The sequence below is a fragment of the Ovis canadensis genome, chromosome 21 (assembly GCF_042477335.2).
Source record: "Ovis canadensis isolate MfBH-ARS-UI-01 breed Bighorn chromosome 21, ARS-UI_OviCan_v2, whole genome shotgun sequence".
Classification (NCBI taxonomy): domain Eukaryota; kingdom Metazoa; phylum Chordata; class Mammalia; order Artiodactyla; family Bovidae; genus Ovis; species Ovis canadensis.
The window spans coordinates 61578910-61600576 of NC_091265.1; the positions used below are offsets into that span (position 1 = coordinate 61578910).

Genomic DNA, 21667 nt, shown 5'->3' on the forward strand with positions numbered 1-21667 from the left:
GGGGGTGGAAGACTGTGAACACATAATACGAACAGGGTCTACTTGGCCCACACTCATTCGGCCAGTTGGTTAGCTGGGGACCATACCGGCTTGCTGACACCCCACCCGCTCAAGTCACAGAAGCCCTGGGTTATGTTCCTAACTCTGCCCTTGGCTGACCCAGTCTCTCTGGGCCTCAGTTTTCTTGGAGGATGACCAGAAATAACCTGTGTTAAGTGCTTAGCACACAACCTGGTGCCTTCTTAAGAGTTTGATAAATGGCAGCTATTATGAGCTCAGATTTCAGGGTGCTCAGATTGTTTCCTGGTTATTGAGATCCAGAGATGCTTGGTCCTTCCAGAATTCTGCCATGGTCTGTTTCCAATGTTCTGTAATTCTAAGAGTCTGATCATTGAGGCTTTCTGTCATACGGGCCCTGCTTCCTATGTCCTTTGCCCCTGCTTTTCCCAACCCCTGGGCCTGGGAAGTAGGGCAGTGGGTGGAGGAGTCTGGGCAGCTCCTCCTGGTGGCCCACATTAGGAGCTGGCCGTGGCAGCCCAGGGCCCCAGAGCCAGGCTGGAACCAGGATACCAGCCTCCAGGCCCCAGGCCTGCGTCACCAGATTGCCCCTGGCCAGGGCTGGGGGGAGGGGGTGGGGGGGATGAGGAAGGCACCAGTGCTGCCCCTCTGAGTGGAGACCCAGCAGGACCAACTCAGCTAAGGGCGGGGAGAGCCTTCACCAGGCTTGCAGGGCAGAAGAGCTCAGGCCCAGCTTTGCTGCTAACGAGCTGTGTGACCTTGGGCAAGTCTCGGAGCGTCAGAGCTGTATGTGTACCATAGGGAGGAACAGGCTCAGAGCCCTTCAAGCCCATGGTCCGTCCTTCTCTTGGCCTTTCTGGAGGAGGCTGTGGCCAGCCCGGTGGGCTGGTGGCAAGCAAAAAGCCAACTGTGGGCTGAAATTAAGCACCGCTTTTATTAGCACAAAATATCACCAACCCAGCAACCCCAGGGCCCGAGAATAAGTTAAGGCACAGAGAGGGAAGGGGCGACTTTCCCAGGCTCAGGTAGTGGCCCGAGACCCACATGCCCCAAACTTCCTGAGCAAACTCCCGAGAGGACTAGGGGGCTTGCGGGTCCCGGCGGGGCTTTTCCCTCGAGATGAGGGAACCGAAGCCGGGCGCAGACGCCGGGAGTGCCCCTCTAGGGATGCGAGGAGGCCGCACACACTGGGGCCTCTCGGCGCTGACGCTGGATCCCGCCGTCTACCGCCGGTTGCTCACTTCTCGAAGTAGGGCAGGTAGAAGAACTGGAAGCCCCGGTGACCCTTGACGGCGCAGTAGATGAAGATCACGTGGTAGACTGCAGGGCGGGGCCTGTCAGTGGCGGGCCCCGCCCACGGCCCGGCCCGTCCACAGCCTGCCCAGGGCCCCGCCCCGCCTCGCCCCGCCCCTATCCCGCCCTTGCCCACCGCCCACTCGCACCTCCTGGGACCAGCAACAGGAAGCCCGGCACAAAGAAGATGGCGCTGGAGACACCTGCGGGAGGGGAGGAGGGGTCGGGTCTGGGCAGGGAGGCTCCCGGGCTGGCTCAGTGCTTGGGCAAGTCTCCCTCTCCGAGGTCACAGGGGCCGTTTCCTGCCGGGAGGGTGCTGACCGCTGGAGGAAGTGGAAGGGCTTGCCAAGGACCCCTGGGCGCAGGAGGGGAGTGAGCGCTGCCTGCGGGGGTCGGAGGGGCCGCTCACCTGGCGAGGGGGCCACCTCCAGTCCCACGCCGGTCAGGATCAGCACTGCACACAAATGGAGGCGCGAGGGTGAGGGCAGGCGCCACAGGAGGCAGAAGCTGGTGGCAAGGTGGGGACCTCCACCCGCAATCTCCCACAAGGCTTAGGTCTGAGGAATGGTGTCCCGCACCTAAGCTGAAGGCCCCCTGGGTAGAGAACCTCCAGGGGAAGCTCACCAAGCTGTGTTTTCAGGGCAGGACACCTGGCAGGCCCTGGGAAATGTCCGTGAAAGGACATTTTTGTCTGCTCCTTGGTGTGGCTCCTTTAGTCAGTCAGCAAACACTTATGGAATTTAACTGCTGAGTGCCTGATACTGGGAATCCCATCGGGAATGGCAGATGAGGTCTCTGCCTCCAGGCCCTTCCAGAGTGGAGCAACCAACAAGAACCTCCAAGCTACAACCCCTGTGATCAGGCAGCTCAGGAGCCTGGGGAATCAGAGAGGGCTCCTTGGAGGCAGTGGCATCTAAGCTGAGCAGGGGTAGCAGTAGCAGTCACCATTTAGTCATCTTTTACCTGGTGATACCAGGCACTGGGCTAACGGTGTTACATGCAGTGCCTTATTTAATTGTCACCTTGATTGAATGAGATAGGTATTATCGTCCCCATTGCGAAGAAGAGGAAACTGAGGCACAGAGTTTGGGGGGGGTGGGGCGGAGGAACTTGTCCCTGGCTGTTATTGGGAAGGTGGAGGTAATCTGACTTAAGAGGCTTTGTTCTGGGCATCCCACACGCAGAAAGGGAGAGCAATGTTCCAGATGGGGGAACAGCCTGGCAAAGGCCCAGAGTCTGGAGGAACTTTCCAGGCACTTCCAGCTTTTGGGGAGACTGGAGAGGCAGGGTCCAGGTTTCAGGAGTTTGGCAGGGCCTGTAGGCCCTGGAGAGGGATGTGGACTTTGGTTAATGACAGTGGGCACTGGGGAAGCTGAGATCACGGCTGGATCAATTTTTCAGATGCTGAGAGTCCGGGGTCCCCAGTTATAGGATGGGATAGGCACGGAGATGGGGAGCTGGGCTCTGCATCCCTGAAAATGGGAGGGGTACAGCAGAGGCTTGAAGGACCACCATGGACTGCTGTGTGGTTTGTGTCCTGCACAGAACACCTCAAAAAGGACGAGATGCGGCTGAAACTCACTCTCAGTGTCCTGGCTCATGGCTGTGGGCTCTGCCCACTCAGAAGAGGCATCTTTTTCTAATTCCTCTTTCTAATTTATGGGTTCTGGCGGCCCACAGGCCTGGCAATGTCACTTATGTGGGTTTAAATCCCAGCTCATCTACCTCCCAGCTGTGACCTTTCACCTGTGTCCTTATTTTTGAACTGGGATAGTAATAATGTTTGCCCTGTTGGGTGATGAGGATAAAATGAGGTAAGGCAGGTAGCCAGTGTGACTTGCAAGTGTTGGGAAGGTGGCAGCTCCCTCCCCTGCACTCACCCAGAGCTGAAACAAGGATGCTGCCCAGCTTTCCTGCTAGGGTGCTCTGACCTTCCTGGAGGACAGAGAGCGGCTGCCACAGTTGGGCCCACGTTATGGGCTCCTCTTGATCCCAACCCTAGATTCTTTCACGGGGACCCTGATTGCTCAGCCCCACAGAATGAGGAGAAAAGAAGTCAAAACATCTGGCTCTGGTTTCTCCCTGCTCTGGGCCTCAGTTTCCCCATCTGAGTAATGGGTGCAGGGGAGAGGTCCTTGTCAGCTCTCAGACTCCAGAGGAAGGGAACTGACAGGTACCCTGTGGATTGGGCTGGCAGGGTAGTCCGCAGTCCTGGCCACTGGGCCAGGCGTATCCTTGCTCACCTGCCCCTACATTTAGGTTCTGAGTCGTGGCCCTACCTCTCACTTGCTGTGTGACCTCGGTAAGGAAGCCTGCCCTGCACCTGGTTCAAAGTAGACACAGAATAAATAGTAGCTGTTACTTTCTCTTCCCTAATGGATTAAACAGACTGAAAAAAAAAAAAAAAGGAAAAGTTTGGAGCATGGAACCAGGTTCCATTTTCAACTATGTGTGATTTCTTGGCTGTGTGACCAGGAGGCTGCACCTGCCCCTCCCAAGGCCTCAGCTTCCTCATCTGTAAAATGGGGGTGGGGTCATGCCAGCCAGCTGCCTCCTCAGGGTGCTGGGTGGTTCACGAGGGGTGCAGAACCTGAGCAAAAGGAGGGTGGAGCCCTGATGGGGGTAGGCAGGGCACTCACCCAGCCCCAGCAGGAGAAGCAGGAAGGAGGCCAGCACTACCCGGTGGTTCTTCTGGATCAAAGGGTGCTGAGTCCAGCTGGATGGCAGCAGAGCAAGAAGAGTGTGGACATGGTGACAGGAGGCCCACCTCCTCCGGTGTGCACCCTCCCCTGCCCGGAGGACCGCGGGGGAGTAGCCGGCGCTGCCTGTGTGGGGGCAGGGGCCACTGGTGGTGGGATCAGGGCAGAGTCTCACCTGCAGCACGCATTGTAGGAGCGCTGAGTGCTGCTGCTGATGCTGCTAAAGGACCATTGGGAGCTGCGGATGGATGTTCGGCCAGAATCCCTACAGGACAAGTGGGCCCAGTGAGGGGACAGGGGAGGTAAGGAAAGGGACCCTTTGGGACAGGAATCATAACGTTGTGGGGGATAGTGTGGAGACTGGGGCCGGGTGTTCCTCCAGAAGGGACACTGAGAGAGCACCAGGGTGAAGAGGAATTCAAGGGCTGGGGGTTTCTGCAGGACAAGTCACCTGTGAGAAGACAGGGGCAGCCCAGGCCGGGGGTTTCTGCAGGATAAAGAGCCTGGTGAGGTGGGCGGGCAAGGTTGGCACTAGGGTAGGGTGCAGGACAGGGACCCCACGCAGGGGTCTCTTTAGGACAGGACATGAGAGAGCTGAGCGAGGTGAGGTGCACGACTGAGCAGGGCCTGGGGACGGGAGCCAGAAGCATGGGGCTACGAGTACGGGGTGGGTCCCCACCTGGCCCTGACCTGGTGCTGACTCCCCCATCTGGCTCCGGAGAGGCCTGGGCTCCATCCTCATCGTTCTCCAGATTCTATTCCAGAACACAGGGCTCAGAGGGGTTACTGGGCTCAGGCCCTTCCTCACTCCCCTCTGGTGGAGAGGAAGAAAGGGAGCCCACACAGCTGTTTGCCTGGCCGCCTGACAGCTGCTCCCTCCGCCCTCCCCGCCAAACGGGTTTGGTGATTCACAGAAACTGAAACCCAGGTAGGAGTATGTGCTGGGGGCTTTGGCAGGAGGAGCCAGCAGGGGCCAGGAGATCTCCCAAGCTTTGGGGGTCAGGGGGGAGGTGTCAGGATGGTATTTCGGGGGCCCAGTATGGAGGCCCTGGATTTGGGAGGCCAGGGAAGGACAGGCCAATCCTTTCTAGGTTTGGGGAACAGGAATCTTGTTCAGGTTCCCAAGACAAGGAGTCTAGAGATGGTGGAGGTCCTCTGGAAAAAGGGGGATTTCCAGTTTAGTGGGAGCCATGGCACAGGCAAGGACTCACTCATCGTGTGAGTCAGGGCCTTCAGCTCTGGAGGAAAGGATGGGGTGGGGACTTCCAGAACAGAACAGGGGGTGCTGGTTCCCGTTGGATTATCTGGCCTGGGGCTCTCAGGGCTGCTTCTGAGTAGGACAAAGTTTGGTTCAAGTACAGAAGAGTTCCCCATCCCTATGGGGTAAGGAGAGGGAGGGTCAGTAGCCAGGATGAATGGGGACTCAAGGTTGGGGTCTCCAGCTGGGGTGGGGCGAGCTCCTAGGTGTGAGCTCTCCAATAGTGGCTGGGGGCTGAAATCAGAGCGGAGAGGGTCTGGGCAGGAATTTGGACCAGCGGCCACCTCCCGTGGGCGGTCTCCCGCTCTGGCCGAGGCCTCTAGGCAGATCCTCGAGTTGGGGTTCTCCGGGGTCCGGCCTGGGGTCCGCCCAGACTCAGGCGAGGGCTGGGTGAGGTGGGCCGGGCGATTCACCTGGTAGCGCAGCCGGGACTGCTTGTCCTCGTCGGCCACCTCGAACCGGGCCCGGCGCTCGAAGTGCAGCGGCCCGAAGCGGGCGACCCCGCTGGGCTCGAGCCCAGGGCCCGCGTCCTCCAAGGACAGCTCGAAGGCGTCATCGATGCTGAACTGGGGCCGGGAGGCACTCATGGCCCCGGCCCGCTCAGGCGCGCTGCGCGGTCGCCTTCTGCGCCCGCAGGCCCCGCCCCCGCGCGCAGGCCCCGCCCCCGTGCCGTCGTCTAGGTTGCTCGACGGTCTGGGGCCCTGGCCGAGGCCCCGCCCTCACATGACGGCCCCGCCCCCGTCCGCCTTCAGCAGGCCAGAGCTGCCGAGCGCCGAGCAGACCGATGGACTGGGCCCTCGTCCGGAACGAGCTGGGCTCGCCGCGCCGCCTAGCGGCCGCCCCAAACACCACTCTCGGAAGCAATCCCTGGGTGTATACGAGGGTCTTGGAGGGGCTGCCACGCGCCAGCCTTCTAAGCCTGAGACAGAGCCGTCTGCATCCCAGCCCTCTCCTTGAGTGCCGAGGAGACTCCTGAGGACTGTTTTCCCACCCTTACTCACCACGGTCCTGCTCGGGAGAGGGATTGTCACCACCGTGCAGTTCAGTTCAGTCCAGTCGCTCAGTCGTGTCTGACTCTTTGTGATCCCATGGACTGCGGCACGCCAGGCCTCCCTGTCCATCACCAACTCCCGGATCTTACTAAAACTCATGTCCATCGTGTCGCTGATGCCATCCAACCATTTCATCCTCTGTCGTCCCCTTCTCCTCCTGCCGTCAATCTCTCCCAGCATCAGGGTCCTTTCAAATGAATCAGTTCTTCGCATCAGGTGGCCAGAGTATTGGAGTTTCAACTTCAGCATCAGTCCTTCCAATGAATATTCAGGGCTGATTTCCTTTAGGATGGACTGGTTGGACCTCCTTGCAGTCCAAGGGACTCTCTCAAGAGTCTTCTCCAGCACCACAGTTCAAAAGCATCAATTCTTCAGCACTCAGCTTGCTTTATAGTCCAACTCTCACATCCATACATGACTACAGGAAAAACCATAGCTTTGACTAGATGGAGTTTTGTCGGCAAAGTAATGTCTCTGCTTTTTAATATGCTGTCTAGGTGCCGATGTGGGAAAAGAGAGCTTATGTGGCTTGCACTGGCTTCCACGCAGCAGGCAAAGTGGTCTTTTAAAACATATCTGGTCCTTTTCTGTGTTAGTCTTCAATAAAACTTTTTTGTTTTTTAAATATGCTGTCAAGTCACTCCTCTGCCATCCCTTGGTTTTCCACTGTGATTAGAATAATACCTGAACTCTTGACTAAAGCCCACACAGAGCTCTGAACGGTTGCTGCCTATCTCTCCCAATCTCATCAAGTCCCCCTCTGCCCCTCTTTCACCTCATTCAGCCACACAGGCCAAGCTCCTTCCACCTCAGGGCCTTTGCACACGCTTTTTTCTATGCCAGGAAAGCACTTAACCTTGCTCTTTCACCGGGGTGGGGGTGGGGGGATTTTTTTCATCATGTGTGTCTCTGCTCTAATGTCGCCTCTCAGAGAAGCCGTGGCCAACTATGCAATCTAAAGCCAGTTTCATATCACACAGCACTTACCTGAAATTATGTTGTTTGACACTGTCTTATTCAACACTGTGTCCACTGTGCCCAGAACAGTGTTTGGCACTGAACAGATCCTCAATAAATATTTGTGGACAACATGAACGAGGGCTTCACCCCCAGTTCCCACATGCTTGCGAGTAGTAGGAGTGGGATTCGAATGCAGGCTAGGGGGGCTCATGCTCCTCCATCCACCCACCCTCGTTCATCCTGTGACTCCGTGTACAGAGCTGAGTCAATCCTGCACGGTTTGTGACACACCATCACTATGAACAAGGCCCGTCTTGCGTTACGAAGTATTGAACTCGTCTTGAGTTGTTTTCCTTCCTTCGCTCCTGTTTTCCCTCCTGCCTTCCTTGGGACCCCCACATCAGTGTGCTCAGTCCGCTGCTTTGAATCCTGCCTGGGCCTCTGCTCCACGTGGCGTTGGCTCCTACACGGGTGTGTTTGCAATTTACATAGTATTGTGTATAATACTCATTCTGTTGTTCACGTTTTTATACTCAGCATTAACGTTTTCCACCTTCCACCTTTTTGCTTCTACTAACTGCATTCAGCATACCATGTTGAGCATCCAGCACTTTTATTATCCACCACAGCCTTCAATGATATATGCATAGCTTGGCCTCAGTGCCCCCATCACATAAGTCGCTGTTGGAAACATCTTCACAATGTCCTCTTATGAAGAGTGGAAAAACCCCTCTTGAAATAGAACTCCCAGGCCATAGGGTACATGCACCACTGACTTCACAAAGTATCACGGATGGGCTCTTGAGCAGCTGTGCAAATTTGCGCTCTCACCATACAGGTTCCGGTTTTCTCTAGGCCCTCAGTATTCCAACTTTGTAATAGCCGATTAAGCTAGATTTTTTGAGGGAGCTGCACCCAGAGGCACCTGGGATCTTTGTACCCTGACCAGGCCCCCTGCAATGGAAGCATGGATGAATGGAACAGGAGAATTGAACAGCTCTTCAGGCACATGTCAGTTCATGGTGGTTCCTCTTCTGCGAATTGTCTGTCCCTACCCTTCATCCATTTTTTCCTGTTGTGTTTCAAGCCTTTTTCCTGCTGCGTTGCAGGTCTGTACATATCTAATTATTAATTCCTTGCTGGTTTTTGTTGCATATATCTCTTTCCTGTTTGTCTTTGTCTCCTTACTTTGTCTAAGTTGCCCTTAAAGAACCATCCTCATTTTTGTATAGTCAAATCCATCAGGTTTGTCGCACTGGAATTCCAGCCTTCTCTGGGCTACCTCTGGGATCTCGGAGGGTCAGGACTAGGTGGAGGGGAGTGAGGCACTCATCTTGGGTGACACCAAAAAACTCAGTAAGCAAGATCAACAATATTTTAATACATTATTTTTAAATATTTGTTTGTTCAACTGTCTCATGTCTCAGTTGTGCGTACAGGGTCTTCACTGTGGGATGTGGAATCTTTTCACTGTGTGTGGGCTCCAGAGATCCAGGGCCAAATAGTTGTGAAGCTCGGGTTTAACTGCACGTAGGACCTTAGCTCCCTGACCAGGGATCAAACCTGTCCCCTGGATTGCAAGGCAGATTCTTCACCACTGGACCATGAGGGAAGTCCTTAATGCATTATTTTTTAAAAAAAAATAAAATTGGAGGTAAAAATATCAAAATTTTTGAACGATGAACAAAATATCAAAATTTTGAACAAAAATGGGATTAGATCTTACATGACCCACTGTACCCTGGTCATGACCTTGCTTTGGGCAAGTTACATGACCTCTCTGTGCCTCAGTTTCCTTCATTGTCAGATGGGGCTAATAACAGTGTGTTTCCTTCTCAGGACATTAATTTAAGATTAAATTAGTACACAACCAGCAGCATAACACAGTGTCTGGCATGTGTCAATACTTGATCAGCGTTAAGGATTAAAGCAATTCATGAGATCCTTAACCCTATAGTTTCTATCTTTGCACGGGGTAGAACAAGAAGACATCCAGATTTATTTCAGTGTACAGTGAGTTTGTTTCCTCAGCACTATCTACTGAAACCATCAGTTCTTTCTCCTTCTGAAAGGTGCCATTTTTATCAGACATCAAGTATGTTGTTGCTAACATATATATCTATTTTAAGGTCTGATTTTGGTTCCTTTGGTTCGCTTGACTAATTCTCAGCCAGTACCATGTGCTTTTTATTCCTATGGTTTGCCCTGCAGTTTAATATGGCAGGGAAAGTCCCCTGCTTTGGTCAGCTTTTTCAAATTTGATCTAGCTTTTCACAAACTTTTATTCTTCTACAAAAGTATTACAAAAATCTTCTATAAATATCCTCCAAATTATCACTGGGATTTCACTTAATTTTTAGATTAATTTCAGAAGAAATCACAGCTTTAAATGTTAAGCTGTTCTAGTCATTAACAAGGTATGCCATTTCAGTTATTTGTATTTTCTTTTATGCTCTTAAAATTTTTTTTCTCCAAAAAGCTCTGGGCTGCGTTATTTCCTAAATGCTTTCTGATTTGTATTGCTGTTTATTTTCTACTACATTTTTGGGTGGGTTATTGATAATGCCAAAGAAAGGCAATGCCAAAGAATGCTCAAACTACCGCACAATTGCACTCATCTCACATGCGAGTAAAGTAATGCTCAAAATTCTCCAAGCTAGGCTTCAGCAGTACGTGAACTGTGAACTTCCAGATGTTCAAGCTGGATTTAGAAAAGGCAGAGGAACCAGAGATCAAATTGCCAACATCCGCTGGATCATCAAAAAAGCAAGAGAGTTCCAGAAAAACATCTATTTCTGCTTTATTGACTATGCCAAGCCCTTGACTGTGTGGATCACAATAAACTGTGGAAAATTCTGAAAGAGATGGGAATACCAGACCACCTGACCTGCCTCTTGAGAAATCTGTATGCAGGTCAGGAAGCAACAGTTAGAACTGGACATGGAACAACAGACTGGTTCCAAACAGGAAAAGGAGTACGTCAAGGCTGTATATTGTCACCCTGCTTATTTAACTTATATGCAGAGTATATCACGAGAAACGCTGGACTGGAAGAAACACAAGCTGGAATCAAGATTGCCGGGAGAAATATCAATCACCTCAGATATACAGAGGACACCACCCTTATGGCAGAAAGTGAAGAGGAACTAAAAAGCCTCCTGATGAAAGTGAAAGTGGAGAGTGAAAAAGTTTAGCTTTTTTTAGTTAAGTTTTAGCTTAAAGCTCAACATTCAGAAAACGAAGATCATGGCATCCGGTTCCGTCACTTCAGGGGAAATAGAAGGGGAAACAGTGGAAACAGTGTCAGACTTTATTTTTTGGGCTCCAAAATCACTGCAGATGGTGATTGCAGCCATGAAATTAAAAGACGCTTACTCCTTGGAAGGAAAGTTGTGACCAACCTAGATAGCATATTCAAAAGCAGAGATATTACTTTGCCAACAAAGGTCCGACTAGTCAAGGCTATGGTTTTTCCAGTGGTCATGTATGGATGTGAGAGTTAGACTGTGAAGAAAGCTGAGCGCCGAAGAACTGATGCTTTTGAACTGTGGTGTTGGAGAAGACTCTTGAGAGTCCCTTGGACTGCAAGGAGGTCCAACCAATTCATCCTAAAGGAGATCAGTCCTGGGTGTTCATTGGAAGGACTGATGCTGAAGCTGAAACTCCAATACTTTGACCACCTCATGCGAAGAGTTGACTCATTGGAAAAGACTCTGATGCTGGGAGGGATTGGGGGCAGGAGGAGAAGGGGATGACAGAGGATGAGATGGCTGGATGGCATCACCGACTCAATGGACATGAGTTTGAGTGAACTCTGGGAGTTGGTGATGGACAGGGAGGCCTGGCGTGCTGTGATTCATGGGGTCGCAAAGAGTTGGACTTGACTGAGTGACTGAACTGAACTGATTGATAATGTTAAGAGCGGTATTAATTTTGTAACATTGCTGACTCTAATTTATTAAAATTATCTGTAGATTCTGTTGGATATTCTATGTAGATATAATCACTCATTTCTTTTTCTTGGTTTATTGCTTTGGCCAGGACTTCCAATACTTTGCTAAACAACATCATTGATAGGGAGCATTCCTTACTTTGTTCCTGATCTTGAAGGGAATGTGAGTATTTATCCATCATATTAATTGCATATGGCTTGTGTCATTCTGATAAAGTTTCTCTTTTCCCCTATGAGTTTTTATCATAGTCATCAAAGCAAATTTAATCAAATACTTTTTCTGTATATTTTGAAATAAATATATGAGTTTTCTCCTTTAATTCACTGATCTGATGAATTATAATTATGGATTTCTTTTTTTTTGGCTAAAGGACGTGGCATGTGGGATCTTAGTTCCCTAACCAGGGAGTAACTGAGCCTCCTGCACTAGAAGTGTGGCTTTAACCAGTGGACCACCAGGGAAGTTCAGTGATGGATGTTTCTAATGTTAAACCATTCATACATTCTTGGAATAAGCCCTACTTGATCTTTTTTTTTTTCTGTTTTTAAAAAGTTATTTATTTGGCTGTGTGGGATCTTAGCTGAGGTGGGCTCCAAGCACACAGGCTCAATAGTTTCGGCGTTCGGGCTCAGTTTCCCGTGGCATGTGGGGTCTTAGTTGCCCAGCCAGGGATTGAATCCACTTCCCCTGCATTGAAAGGCAGATTCTTAACCACTGAACCACTGGGAAGTCCCCCCTCCCCCCTTTTTTTCTTTTGAGAAAGCATTTTAAAATTTTAATTGTGGGTAATACACATGAAATTTATTATCTTAAACATTTTAAAGTGCAAAGTTCAGTAATTCTTTGTTGTTCAGTTGCTAAGTCATGTCCGGCTCTTTGTGACCCCATGGACTGCAGCAGGCCAGGCTTCCCTTTCCTTCAATATCTCCAGGAGCTTCCTTCAATATCTCAAACTCATGTCCATTGAGTCAATGATGCCATCCAACCATCTCATTCTCTGTCACCCCCTTCTCCTTCTGCTCTCAATCTTTCCCAGCATCAGGGCCTTTTCCTGCGAGTCAGCTCTTCACATCAGGTGGCCAAAGCTTCCGCTTCAGCGTATTTTGAAGCTTCAGCTTCAGCATCAGTCCTTCTAGTGAATATTCAAGGTTGATTTCCTTTAGGATTAACTAGTTTGATCTCCTTGAAGTCCAAGGGACTCTCAAGAGTCTTCTCCAGCACCACAGTTGGGAAGCATCAATTCTTCAATACTCAGCCTTCTTTATGGTCCAATTCTCACATTCATACATGACTACTGGAAAGACCATAGCTTTGACCATAAGGACCTTTGTCAGCAAAATGATGTCTCTGCTTTTAAATACACTGTCTAGGTTTCATAGCTTTTCTTCCAAGCAGCAAGTGTCTTAAATTTCATGGCTGCAGTCACTATCCACAGTGATTTTGGAGCCCAAGAAAGTAAAATCTGCCGCTGTTTCCATTGTTTCCCCATCTATTTGCCATGAAGTGATCGGACTGGATGCCATGATCTTCGTTTTTTGAATGTTGAGCTTTAAGCCAGCTTTCTCACTCTTTTCTTTCACCTTCATCAAGAGGCTCTTTAGTTCCTCCTCACTTTCTGCCATTAGGGTGGTGTCATCTGTGTATCTGAGGTTGTTGATATTTCTGCTGGCAATCCTGATTCCAGCTTGAGCTTCATCCGGCCCAGCGTTTCTCATGATGTGCTCTGCATATAGGTTACATAAGCAGGGGGACAATATAGAGCCTTGCTGTATATTGTAATAGTGCTTGTAGTGGTGCGCTGGTGCTATCGAATATATTCACAGGAATTCCCTAGCGGCCTAGCGGTTAGCATTCTAGGTTTTTGTTGCCACGGCCTGGGTTCAAACCCAGTTTGGAAAACTGAGATCCTGAAAGCCATGTGGCAAAAAAGCAAAAACACAACAACAAAAAACTATGTTCACATTGCTGTATAACCAACCTCCAGGATCTTTTCATCTTGCAAAACTAAACCATACCCATTAAACAACTCCTTATTCCTTCCCTCCCCCCACTCAACTACCATTTAATTTTGTCTCCGTGAATCTGACTAGGTACCTCATATAAATGGAATAATGTATTAATAATATTTGTCTTTTTGTGAATGGCACTCATTTAGCACACTGAGCGTTTTTATATATTCTGCTGCTGCTGCTGTCACTTCAGTCATGTCCGACTCTGTGCGACCCCATAGACGGCAGCCCACTCGGCTCCTCTGTCTCTGGGATTTGCCATTGCCTTCTCCAATGCATGAAAGTTATATATACTAGTGGATTCATTTAGGATTTTTCATATCTATGTATGTGTGGATGCACGCATAGTCATGTCAGACTCTTTGCCACCCCAAGAACTGTAGCCCTCCAGACTCCTCTCCCAGGAGGAGTCTCCATTTCCTCTCCATTTCCCAGGCAAGAATACTGGAGAGGGTTGTAATTTCCTACTCCTGGGGAGCTACCCGACCCAGGGATCAAACCTGACTCACTTGTGTCTCCTGCATTGGCAGGCAGATTCTTTACCCCTGCGCCAACTGGGAATCCTTCATATCTATATTTATTAGTAAAATTGATGTAGACTTGTCTTGCCTTATGGTTTAAGTATCTTTTTCAGAATCAAGATTAAACTAGTCTCATAAAATATGTTGGTTGACTTTCCCACTTTTTCCATTTTCTGGAACAATCTGTGTAACAGTACAGACAACTCATTGCTTCAGAATTTGGCAGAACTTGCCTGTAAAACTTCCCGTGTGAGTAAAAAACAAAAGCTAAAAACAAAACATGTTTCCCTTTCGCTGCAGAGGTTCCACCTCTCTCAGGGGACTTCTCGGGGAAATGAACCAACATAAATATCTGAAGCCCTCAGCACGTGGGGCAAAGGGGACAGACAGTAATTCTTCCCAGTTATGAAGATGGAGTGCAGACAGTGCACAGGCCTGAAGACATCCCTTTATTCAGTTACCTAAACCTTGGGCTGCAAGGAGATCCAACCAGTGCACCCTAAAGGAAATCAGTACTGAATAGCCTTTGGAAGGACTGATGCTGAAGCTGAAACCCCAACACTTTGGCTACCTGATGCAAAGAGCTGACACATTGGCAAAGACCATGATGCGGGAAAGATTGAAGGCTAGAGGAGAAGAGGATGACAGAAGATGAGATGGTTGGATGGCATCACTGACACAATGGACATGAGTTTGAGTAAGTTCTGGGAGTTGGTGATGGACAGGCAAGCCTGACGTGCTGCAGTCCATGGGGGTCGCAGAGTCGGACATGACTGAGCCAGTGAACTGAACTGAACTGAAACCTCCAAAGTGGGAGAAGACGCTTAGAACTATTCTTCACGACTAGTTTCCAGAGGCGGAGAGAAATGTTTTAGCCTCTGAAGTGCCTCATTTCTATCATTCCTGTATTCCCGAATATTCGCTGGGCACCTACTGGGCTGTCAGTCTCTTGGGGAGCTTAGAGTTTCCACGGGAATACAGAAACCCTCCTTCCCCTCCTTCTTACACCCAGATTGACTGATTAATGAGAAAAATTCAGGATGGAAAACAACGAGTATTGCGCTAGGCAAGCTAAAAGAAAAAACAAAAAGGGATACACATAAATAGTTTTAGGAGGTGGCCTTACGGATGCCGACCTTCCCTCCCCCCACTTCTGTAGTGCTGTCGTGCTACTTTTACAACTTTAAATAGCGTGGCACACGGCCACTTGGGACGGCCCAAACCAAATCGGTTCAAGGACACAGTTCCTAGGGACGCCCCCGGCCCCGCCCCGCCTCTCTGGTCCCGCCCCTGGCCAGTCTCAGGCCCGGCCCCTGGCCTGACCCGCGCACTCAGCCGCGGAGCAGAGAACCAATCACAGCCCGTTTCTATGTTCGGGCTCTTTTCGGCGTCTGCCCTTAGCCAAAATGGCGCCAGCTCGGAAGTTGCCGAAGTTCTAGAAGTTGCCGAAGCAGGTCCGGAAGCTGCCGAGCGAGTCCGGAAGTTGCCGAAAGAGAGCAGCGGGGAAGGAGGATGGCGGATATCATCGCAAGACTCCGGGAAGACGGGATCCAAAAGCGTGTGATACAGGAGGGCCGAGGAGCGCTCCCTGACTTTCAGGATGGAACCAAGGTTCGTGTCGACCCGCTTCCCCTTAATCCGTCGGTGGCGTGGTGCGCATGCGAGGCGGGAGGAGGCCTTAGGCGATAGATTGCGCATGCCCAGACAGCAGTGGTCGGTGCCCCTACTGCTCACATGCTGAGCTCGACGCTGATTGGCCTGGATTTAAGTAGAGGGTGAATTCGGATGCTTGAGCTCCGCCCCCTGCCTTGGCCGAGTGGCTACATAGGTCAGGGAGGTCGTCAGTTATCAGTAAACATTTTGCGGGAGGTGAGGGGGTTGACCCCATTGCTTGCCCAGACGCAGCGCTGGAGAGGACCCCAGATGAGAAAGCTGGGCTCTGGGAGGAGCCCCTGGATTGCAAGGTTCAAGGTCTTCTATGGATGGTAGGGCCTTGTGAAAACGTAGACCAGCTCCCATTGCTTAGATGGGAAAACTGAGGCCCTGGGACGCGCAAACCCAGAGAACAGGTCAGGAGGTCGGGTCTACCAGACGAGAACCCTTTTGACAGCTTTCCTACTGCTCTTCGTGGCATTGGGTCGGGCTAAAAAATAAAGAGCCTCCCATCTTCCTCCTTTGCACATCCAGGCCCCTAGCTCCAGCCTCTTCCACCCCTCCCCACCCTAATAATGTACGTGTCCAGGCTTACCTCCTGCTCATGCAGTTCCTTCTTCTGGAGGGCCTTTCCCAGTTGCCACTTGTTTGTAGAGTAAGGGCTTCCTGGGGGCAGCCCCTGTGCCCAGCAGAGCAGTCACTCAGGACGTGCATATTGAGCAAATGAGTAAAGATCCTGGCCCTGAAAATGAAGCGACACAATGAAGCGACTAGAACAGCTGAACATGTGAGACATGCTGGGGACACCCAAAGTAAGAGCTACTGTGCTGACAAGAGCTGTGCAGAGATGGTGAGGGTGAAGCTCCTAGCCTGGCTCGCAGGAGGGCCCTGAGGCAGAGCTGTGTACCCCTAGTGACCAGTGATACATAGAGGGATGCTTCTGGAGATGAGGGAAGGAATGTGGATGAAGTTCCCCATGGGCTGGGGCGGGGGTAGGGGGGTGGTGGTGGCCTTGAAGGTCTTGGCAAGGGAGATCTTGGATGGAACAGACACCAGTTGGAGAAAACACCAAAAATAGTAATGATCTGTGAACAATGACACTGAAAGAATAGGGACAAATAAATTAAACCAAAATAAACAATCACCGGCATTGATTGAGGGTTCACAAGAGCATGGTGCTCAGTGCTTCACAGGTTTATTTGCTTTCATTCTCATGTGGTAAGGTGAGTACTGTTGCTAACTCCATTTTACTGATGCGGAAACAGAGTTCAGAGGGCTGGCTAGGGGTGGGAAAGAATGTGGGTTCCTCTAACCATATCCTGTGGAGGGTTCAGTCTCGAGACTTCTCTTCACTCACCCTGAGATGATCTCATCCAGGTTTGTGTCTTTTAAGAAACTCTCCACGCATGCCTGGACCACTCCCAAATGTCTGTGTCTAGCCTTCCCTCCCCCTTAAAGTTGATATCCAGTTCCCTACTCACCGTTTCCACCTGGACATCTCATTGGCAACTTAACCTGCTCCCCTCGACCCTCTCATCTCAGGGTAGGGCCCCTCCAGCCTTTTGGTTGCTCAGGCCAAAAACCTCCCAGTCTCCATGCCTCCTCTCATACACTCCCCCCAGAAGATCCTCAAGATACACTCAGGATCTGACCATTTCTACCACTCCCACCGTGGTCCAGGCCACCTTCGTCTCTCCCCTGGGTTATTCCAGTAACGTCTTAACTCGCCTCCTGCTTCTGTCTTCCCGGCTCTCCCACCTGTCTCATCCCTGCAGCAGCAGAACCAGCATCAGATAATGTCCCTCCTCTGCTTGGAGCCAACCGGTGGCTTCCATTTGAGAGTGAAAAACCAAAGTCCTCACCATGGGCTTTAGGCTCTGTGGGGTCCCTCCCTGCTGACCTGATGACCCCGTGAGGTACCACGCCATCCCCTGGTTCAGTCTGCTGCTGCTGCTGCACTGGCCTGCCGCTTTGTGAACACACCACGCACTGCCCCTCTGCAAGGCCTTTGCACCTGCTGTTCTTTGGCCAAGAAATTTCCCACCCCTTCCTACCTCAGCATCTGTCTGGCTTGCTTCTCCTTCAAGTCTTTGCTTTCTCTCTGTTTTTTTGGAGGGGGGCGGGGCCACACAGTGCTGCTTGCAGGATCCTAGTTCCCTGACCAGGGATTGAACCTGAGCCCCAGTAGTGAAACTGTCATCTCCTAATCACTGAACTGCCAGGGAGTTCCTTCAGTGACTCCGGCTCCCTGAACTCGCTGTGCCTTACCCTGCTGCGTTTAGATGTCTGTTCCATAGCACTTCGCTCCACATCACAGAGCGTGTTTTGTTTGAGGCCCGTCTCTTTCCTGTAGAAGTTCCCTGTGAGCTCCACTGGGGCAGGGGCTTTTGTCTGTTTTGTCAACTGCCAGGCCTAGCATAGAGCTCAGGCATGTAGTTGTTGTTCAATGGCTAAGTCATGTCCAACTCTTTGCGACCCCATGGACTGCAGCACGCCTGGCTTCCCTGTCCTTTACCATCTCCTGGAGCTTGTGCAAACTCATGTCCATTGAGTCGGTGATGCCATCCAACCATCTCATCCTCTGTCGATATTTGTTGAAAGAATGACTAAAGCTAGACCCCTTGGGCTCTTGTCCCAGCCCATCCACCCACTCGTCATGTGACTTGGACCCCTTCCCTCCTGGGGGTGCGGTAAAGGTCAGGTGGTGACCCCTGGATGAGCCCTGTCCCTGTGCCACCTGCAGGCTGTGAGCTGGCCTAGTTCTTGTGGTTGTGGGAAGGCCGTGCCCTTGTCTGATCCCATTTGCGGCCCGCAGGCCACGTTCCATTACCGCACTCTGCGCAGTGACGAGGAGGGTGCCGTGCTGGACGACAGCCGGGTGCGCGGCAAGCCCATGGAGCTCATCATTGGCAAGAAGTTCAAGCTGCCTGTGTGGGAGACCATCGTGCGCACCATGCGGGAGGGCGAGATCGCCCAGTTCTGCTGCGATGTCAAGGTACCCCATGGCCCACGCCTGCCTGCGTCTGTCTGGCCACACCCGATTCCCCATCCTCTGCCCTGGCCAGGCCACCACCGACTCCCTCCAGGGCACTGCACCGCCAGGACACTGGCCTCCTGGCCCCTAGTCTGCCTTTTCCTCTCCTTTAGCCAGACTGCAGCCAGGAACTGGCTATCAAGTGCAATAACCGCTACAGCTCCTTGCTTCAATCCCCTCTGCTCCTGGTCACTGTCAAGCTGAAGCACAAGCCATAGATGCCCACGTGGCCCCTGCAGGGTCTCCCTCCTACTCACCTCCCTGTGTTCCTATCTCCTCCTTAGCCAACATCCTGCTTCCTACTTCAAACTAATTCCTGGGTCACCACCCCCATGAAGCCTTCCCTGACTACTGGTGCTTGACTTGAACCCCTCCTCTGGGTTCTCCACCTCTCATACTCTGCATGGCCAGGATATGGTCCTTTGTCTGCATTTAGGCTACTTCAGGGCAGGGATTAGGCCTGTTTACCTTGAAAGTGCCTAGTGTGGGCCAGCCCAGAGCCAGGACTCAGAACATATCTGCTGACTGGATGAACATTAGCTGAGCAGTCAGCCCCGAGTGACAGGGTCATTGAGAAGAGCTGGTTAGGCATGAGGATGGTCTGGCTTCTGCCATCCCAGCAAGTGTCCCTAGTGAAAGGTCAAAATCTAGGTCCCTGGGACTTCCCTGGTGATCAGTGGTTAATACTCTGCACTTCCAATGCAGGGGGCATGGGTTGGATCCCTGGTCGGGGAACTATGATCCTACATGTCACGTGGCCAAGAAGTTAAAAAAATTAAAGTAGGCCAACACTAAAAAAAAAAAAAAAAACCAACCATAAAAAAGCTAGGTCTCCAATGCCTGAGGGTCCCCCGTGAGGATTTTGAAGTTGCTGCCCTAATCCCAACTCAGAGATGGGCCCCGAAAGGGGTGGGGGTGGGGCCAGAGAGAAGAGATGCTGGGAACAGAGTATGGAAGGGCCCCCGGAATGATGAGGAGCCCAGCTTGTGGGCTGCAAGCCTGGGAGGAAGACAGGTGAGAGGTGAGAATTCCCCTGGGTTTGTCAGGTCTTGGGAGACAGGCCGGCAGTGGGAGTGTGTGTTTGTGTGTTGTGGGGCGAGAAGCGTGGGCGTTTGGCCTGAAAGTGATGGAAGGCTGGGAGGCCGGAGGAGTCGGGAAGGAAAAGTCCTCCTGGGCCTCAGTGCCCTTTCTCAGATGGTGATGGGGCAAGGAGCGGGGCCTCTTGAGCCTATGACCAGCCAGCATGTGCTGACAGAGCCCCCCTGCCCACTCACCCTCTGCAGCACGTGGTGCTGTACCCACTGGTGGCCAAGAGTCTACGCAACATCGCAGCCGGCAAGGACCCCCTGGAGGGCCAGCGGCACTGCTGTGGCATCGCCCAGATGCACGAGCACAACTCCCTGGGCCACGCCGACCTGGACGCCCTGCAGCAGAACCCCCAGCCTCTCATCTTCGACATCGAGATGCTGAAGGTGAGGGACCACCAGGCCAACCCCCTACTGCCCAGCTTCAGAGTGGGTGCCGGCTCTGCCCGCCTGCCCAGAGCTGGTGGCCTCCCTGACTGTTCAGGGGCTGGGGTGGGACAGGCATAAGGACACCTGGCAGTGCCCTCCCTCCTGGGGCCCCTCCCTGCTCCCTCAGGTCTCTGCCAAGACAGGGCTTTTTGCCATCTTGCTCACTGCTCTGTTTCTGGACCCCAGCACAGTGCTGGGCACGCAGGAGATGCTGCACACGTTTGCTGAATGGTCAGTGGATGAAGAAGTGACTGCTTCTGGTACCCGGTGTCCCAGGCCCAGCCAGCCCAGGGGCTGACCCCGGGCCCTGACCTGGCCTATGCCCCGGCAGGTGGAGAACCCTGGCACGTACCAGCAGGACCCGTGGGCAATGACGGATGAGGAGAAGGCAAAGGCAGTGCCAGTTATCCACCAGGAGGGCAACCGGTTATACCGTGAGGGCCACGTGAAGGAGGCCGCTGCCAAGTACTATGATGCCATCGCCTGCCTCAAGAACCTTCAGATGAAGGTGCTGCCTGGAGGCTGCAGTGGGTGAGGGGAGGGGTCAGGAGGGCCCCAGGGGGCCCAGGTTTCAGCGTCTTTTGCCCCCTCCCTGCCTCCGTGCCCCCAGGAGCAGCCTGGGTCGCCCGACTGGATCCAGCTAGATCAGCAGATCACCCCACTGCTGCTCAACTACTGCCAGTGCAAGCTGGTGGCCGAGGAGTATTATGAAGTGCTGGGTCACTGCTCCTCCATCCTCAATAAGTACGATGGTGAGCACTGGGTGCTGGGTGGCCAGGGCCGGGCAGCAGCCTCCTCCATCACCTCTGGGCCTTCAATACCACCCCCATTCTGAACTCCCATGGGGGCCTGACCCAGTAGCTCCCACCCAGTGGGGCCGTGGGCTGTGCTGTGCCAGTGAGATAGGAATGGGGCTTGGGGGCGGGGTTGGCATCCTCAGGGCAGGAGGGCTCCATCCTCGCCGGGCCCCTGGTGCCAGCAGTCAAGGTGGGGTGCTGGCTGGCGCCCCTTTCTCATGCCCTTGTGTGCTTGCCGCCCACTGGTGCCCCCTGCAGACAATGTCAAGGCCTACTTCAAGCGCGGCAAGGCCCACGCGGCAGTGTGGAACACCCAGGAGGCCCAGGCTGACTTCGCCAAGGTGTTGCAGCTGGACCCAGCCCTGGCGCCTGTGGTGAGCCGTGAGCTGCGGGCCCTGGAGGCACGGATCCGCCAGAAGGATGAGGAGGACAAGGCCCGCTTCCGGGGCATCTTCTCCCACTGATGGGGCCCCGCTGGCCCGGCTGCCCCGCCCGCTGCTGCCGCCGCCTACGCTGCCACCCCACCCACCCCCTCCACCCCCCACTATATAATGCTTCTCTGTATATAAAGGCCTTATTTATCTGTCTCTCTCTCGGCCTGCTGAGCTGACCCACTGGGAAAGCTGGGGTCATTGTCCCTCATTTCCTGGTACTTCGGTGGTTTGGGGAGGCAAACAGTTGGGTTCTAATCCCAGCTCCCCGTTTGTCAGCTCTGAGACCTCTTTGGGCCTCCGTGTGCCTGACAGAGAAACGAAGATGGTCTCTGTCACAAGGGGAGTGTTTCTTGCCGGCCAGGGCCGAGGTGCCTGGGAGCCCTCAGTCTTAAGGGGGAGATGAAGCAACTGCAAGCCAGGAGGCTTAGTGCCCAGGTGAGGTGGGCTCCCAGCGCAGCCCTCCCCATCGCCC

General features: G+C 52.6%; 2 protein-coding genes and 1 long non-coding RNA gene across 7 annotated transcripts; 2 read left to right on the forward strand and 1 right to left on the reverse strand.

The window, feature by feature from the left end:
• Nucleotides 1–933: 933 nt before the first annotated feature.
• TMEM134 (transmembrane protein 134) lies at nucleotides 934–6008 on the reverse strand. Of its 4 annotated transcripts, XM_069565116.1 has the most exons (7): nucleotides 5682–6008; nucleotides 4701–4765; nucleotides 4186–4275; nucleotides 3951–4027; nucleotides 1721–1765; nucleotides 1461–1514; nucleotides 934–1338 (listed from the first exon to the last, which is right to left on the reverse strand). In XM_069565116.1, exons 1-7 carry the CDS (start codon nucleotides 5853–5855, stop codon nucleotides 1256–1258), a joined length of 588 nt encoding a protein of 195 aa, XP_069421217.1. In that variant the 5' UTR covers nucleotides 5856–6008; the 3' UTR covers nucleotides 934–1255. The 4 variants fall into 4 exon arrangements, with proteins under 4 accessions (XP_069421217.1, XP_069421220.1, XP_069421221.1 ...); XM_069565119.1 differs by lacking the exon at nucleotides 3951–4027 and having other exon boundaries at nucleotides 4690–4765; nucleotides 5682–5960; XM_069565120.1 differs by lacking the exon at nucleotides 4701–4765 and having other exon boundaries at nucleotides 5682–5955.
• Nucleotides 3953–6945, forward strand: LOC138426515 (uncharacterized). Its single transcript, XR_011251662.1, has 2 exons — nucleotides 3953–4312; nucleotides 6021–6945. It is a non-coding gene; the product is annotated as an uncharacterized lncRNA (long non-coding RNA).
• A 7190-nt stretch (nucleotides 6946–14135) lies between these two features.
• Nucleotides 14136–21348, forward strand: AIP (aryl hydrocarbon receptor interacting protein). Of its 2 annotated transcripts, none has more exons than XM_069565114.1 (6): nucleotides 14136–15374; nucleotides 18232–18411; nucleotides 19734–19922; nucleotides 20296–20472; nucleotides 20575–20716; nucleotides 21020–21348. In XM_069565114.1, the coding sequence occupies exons 1-6, from the start codon at nucleotides 15276–15278 to the stop codon at nucleotides 21223–21225; spliced, it is 993 nt and encodes a 330-aa protein (XP_069421215.1). In that variant the 5' UTR covers nucleotides 14136–15275; the 3' UTR covers nucleotides 21226–21348. The 2 variants fall into 2 exon arrangements, with proteins under 2 accessions (XP_069421215.1, XP_069421216.1); XM_069565115.1 differs by having other exon boundaries at nucleotides 15091–15374; nucleotides 20575–20708.
• Nucleotides 21349–21667: the final 319 nt, after the last annotated feature.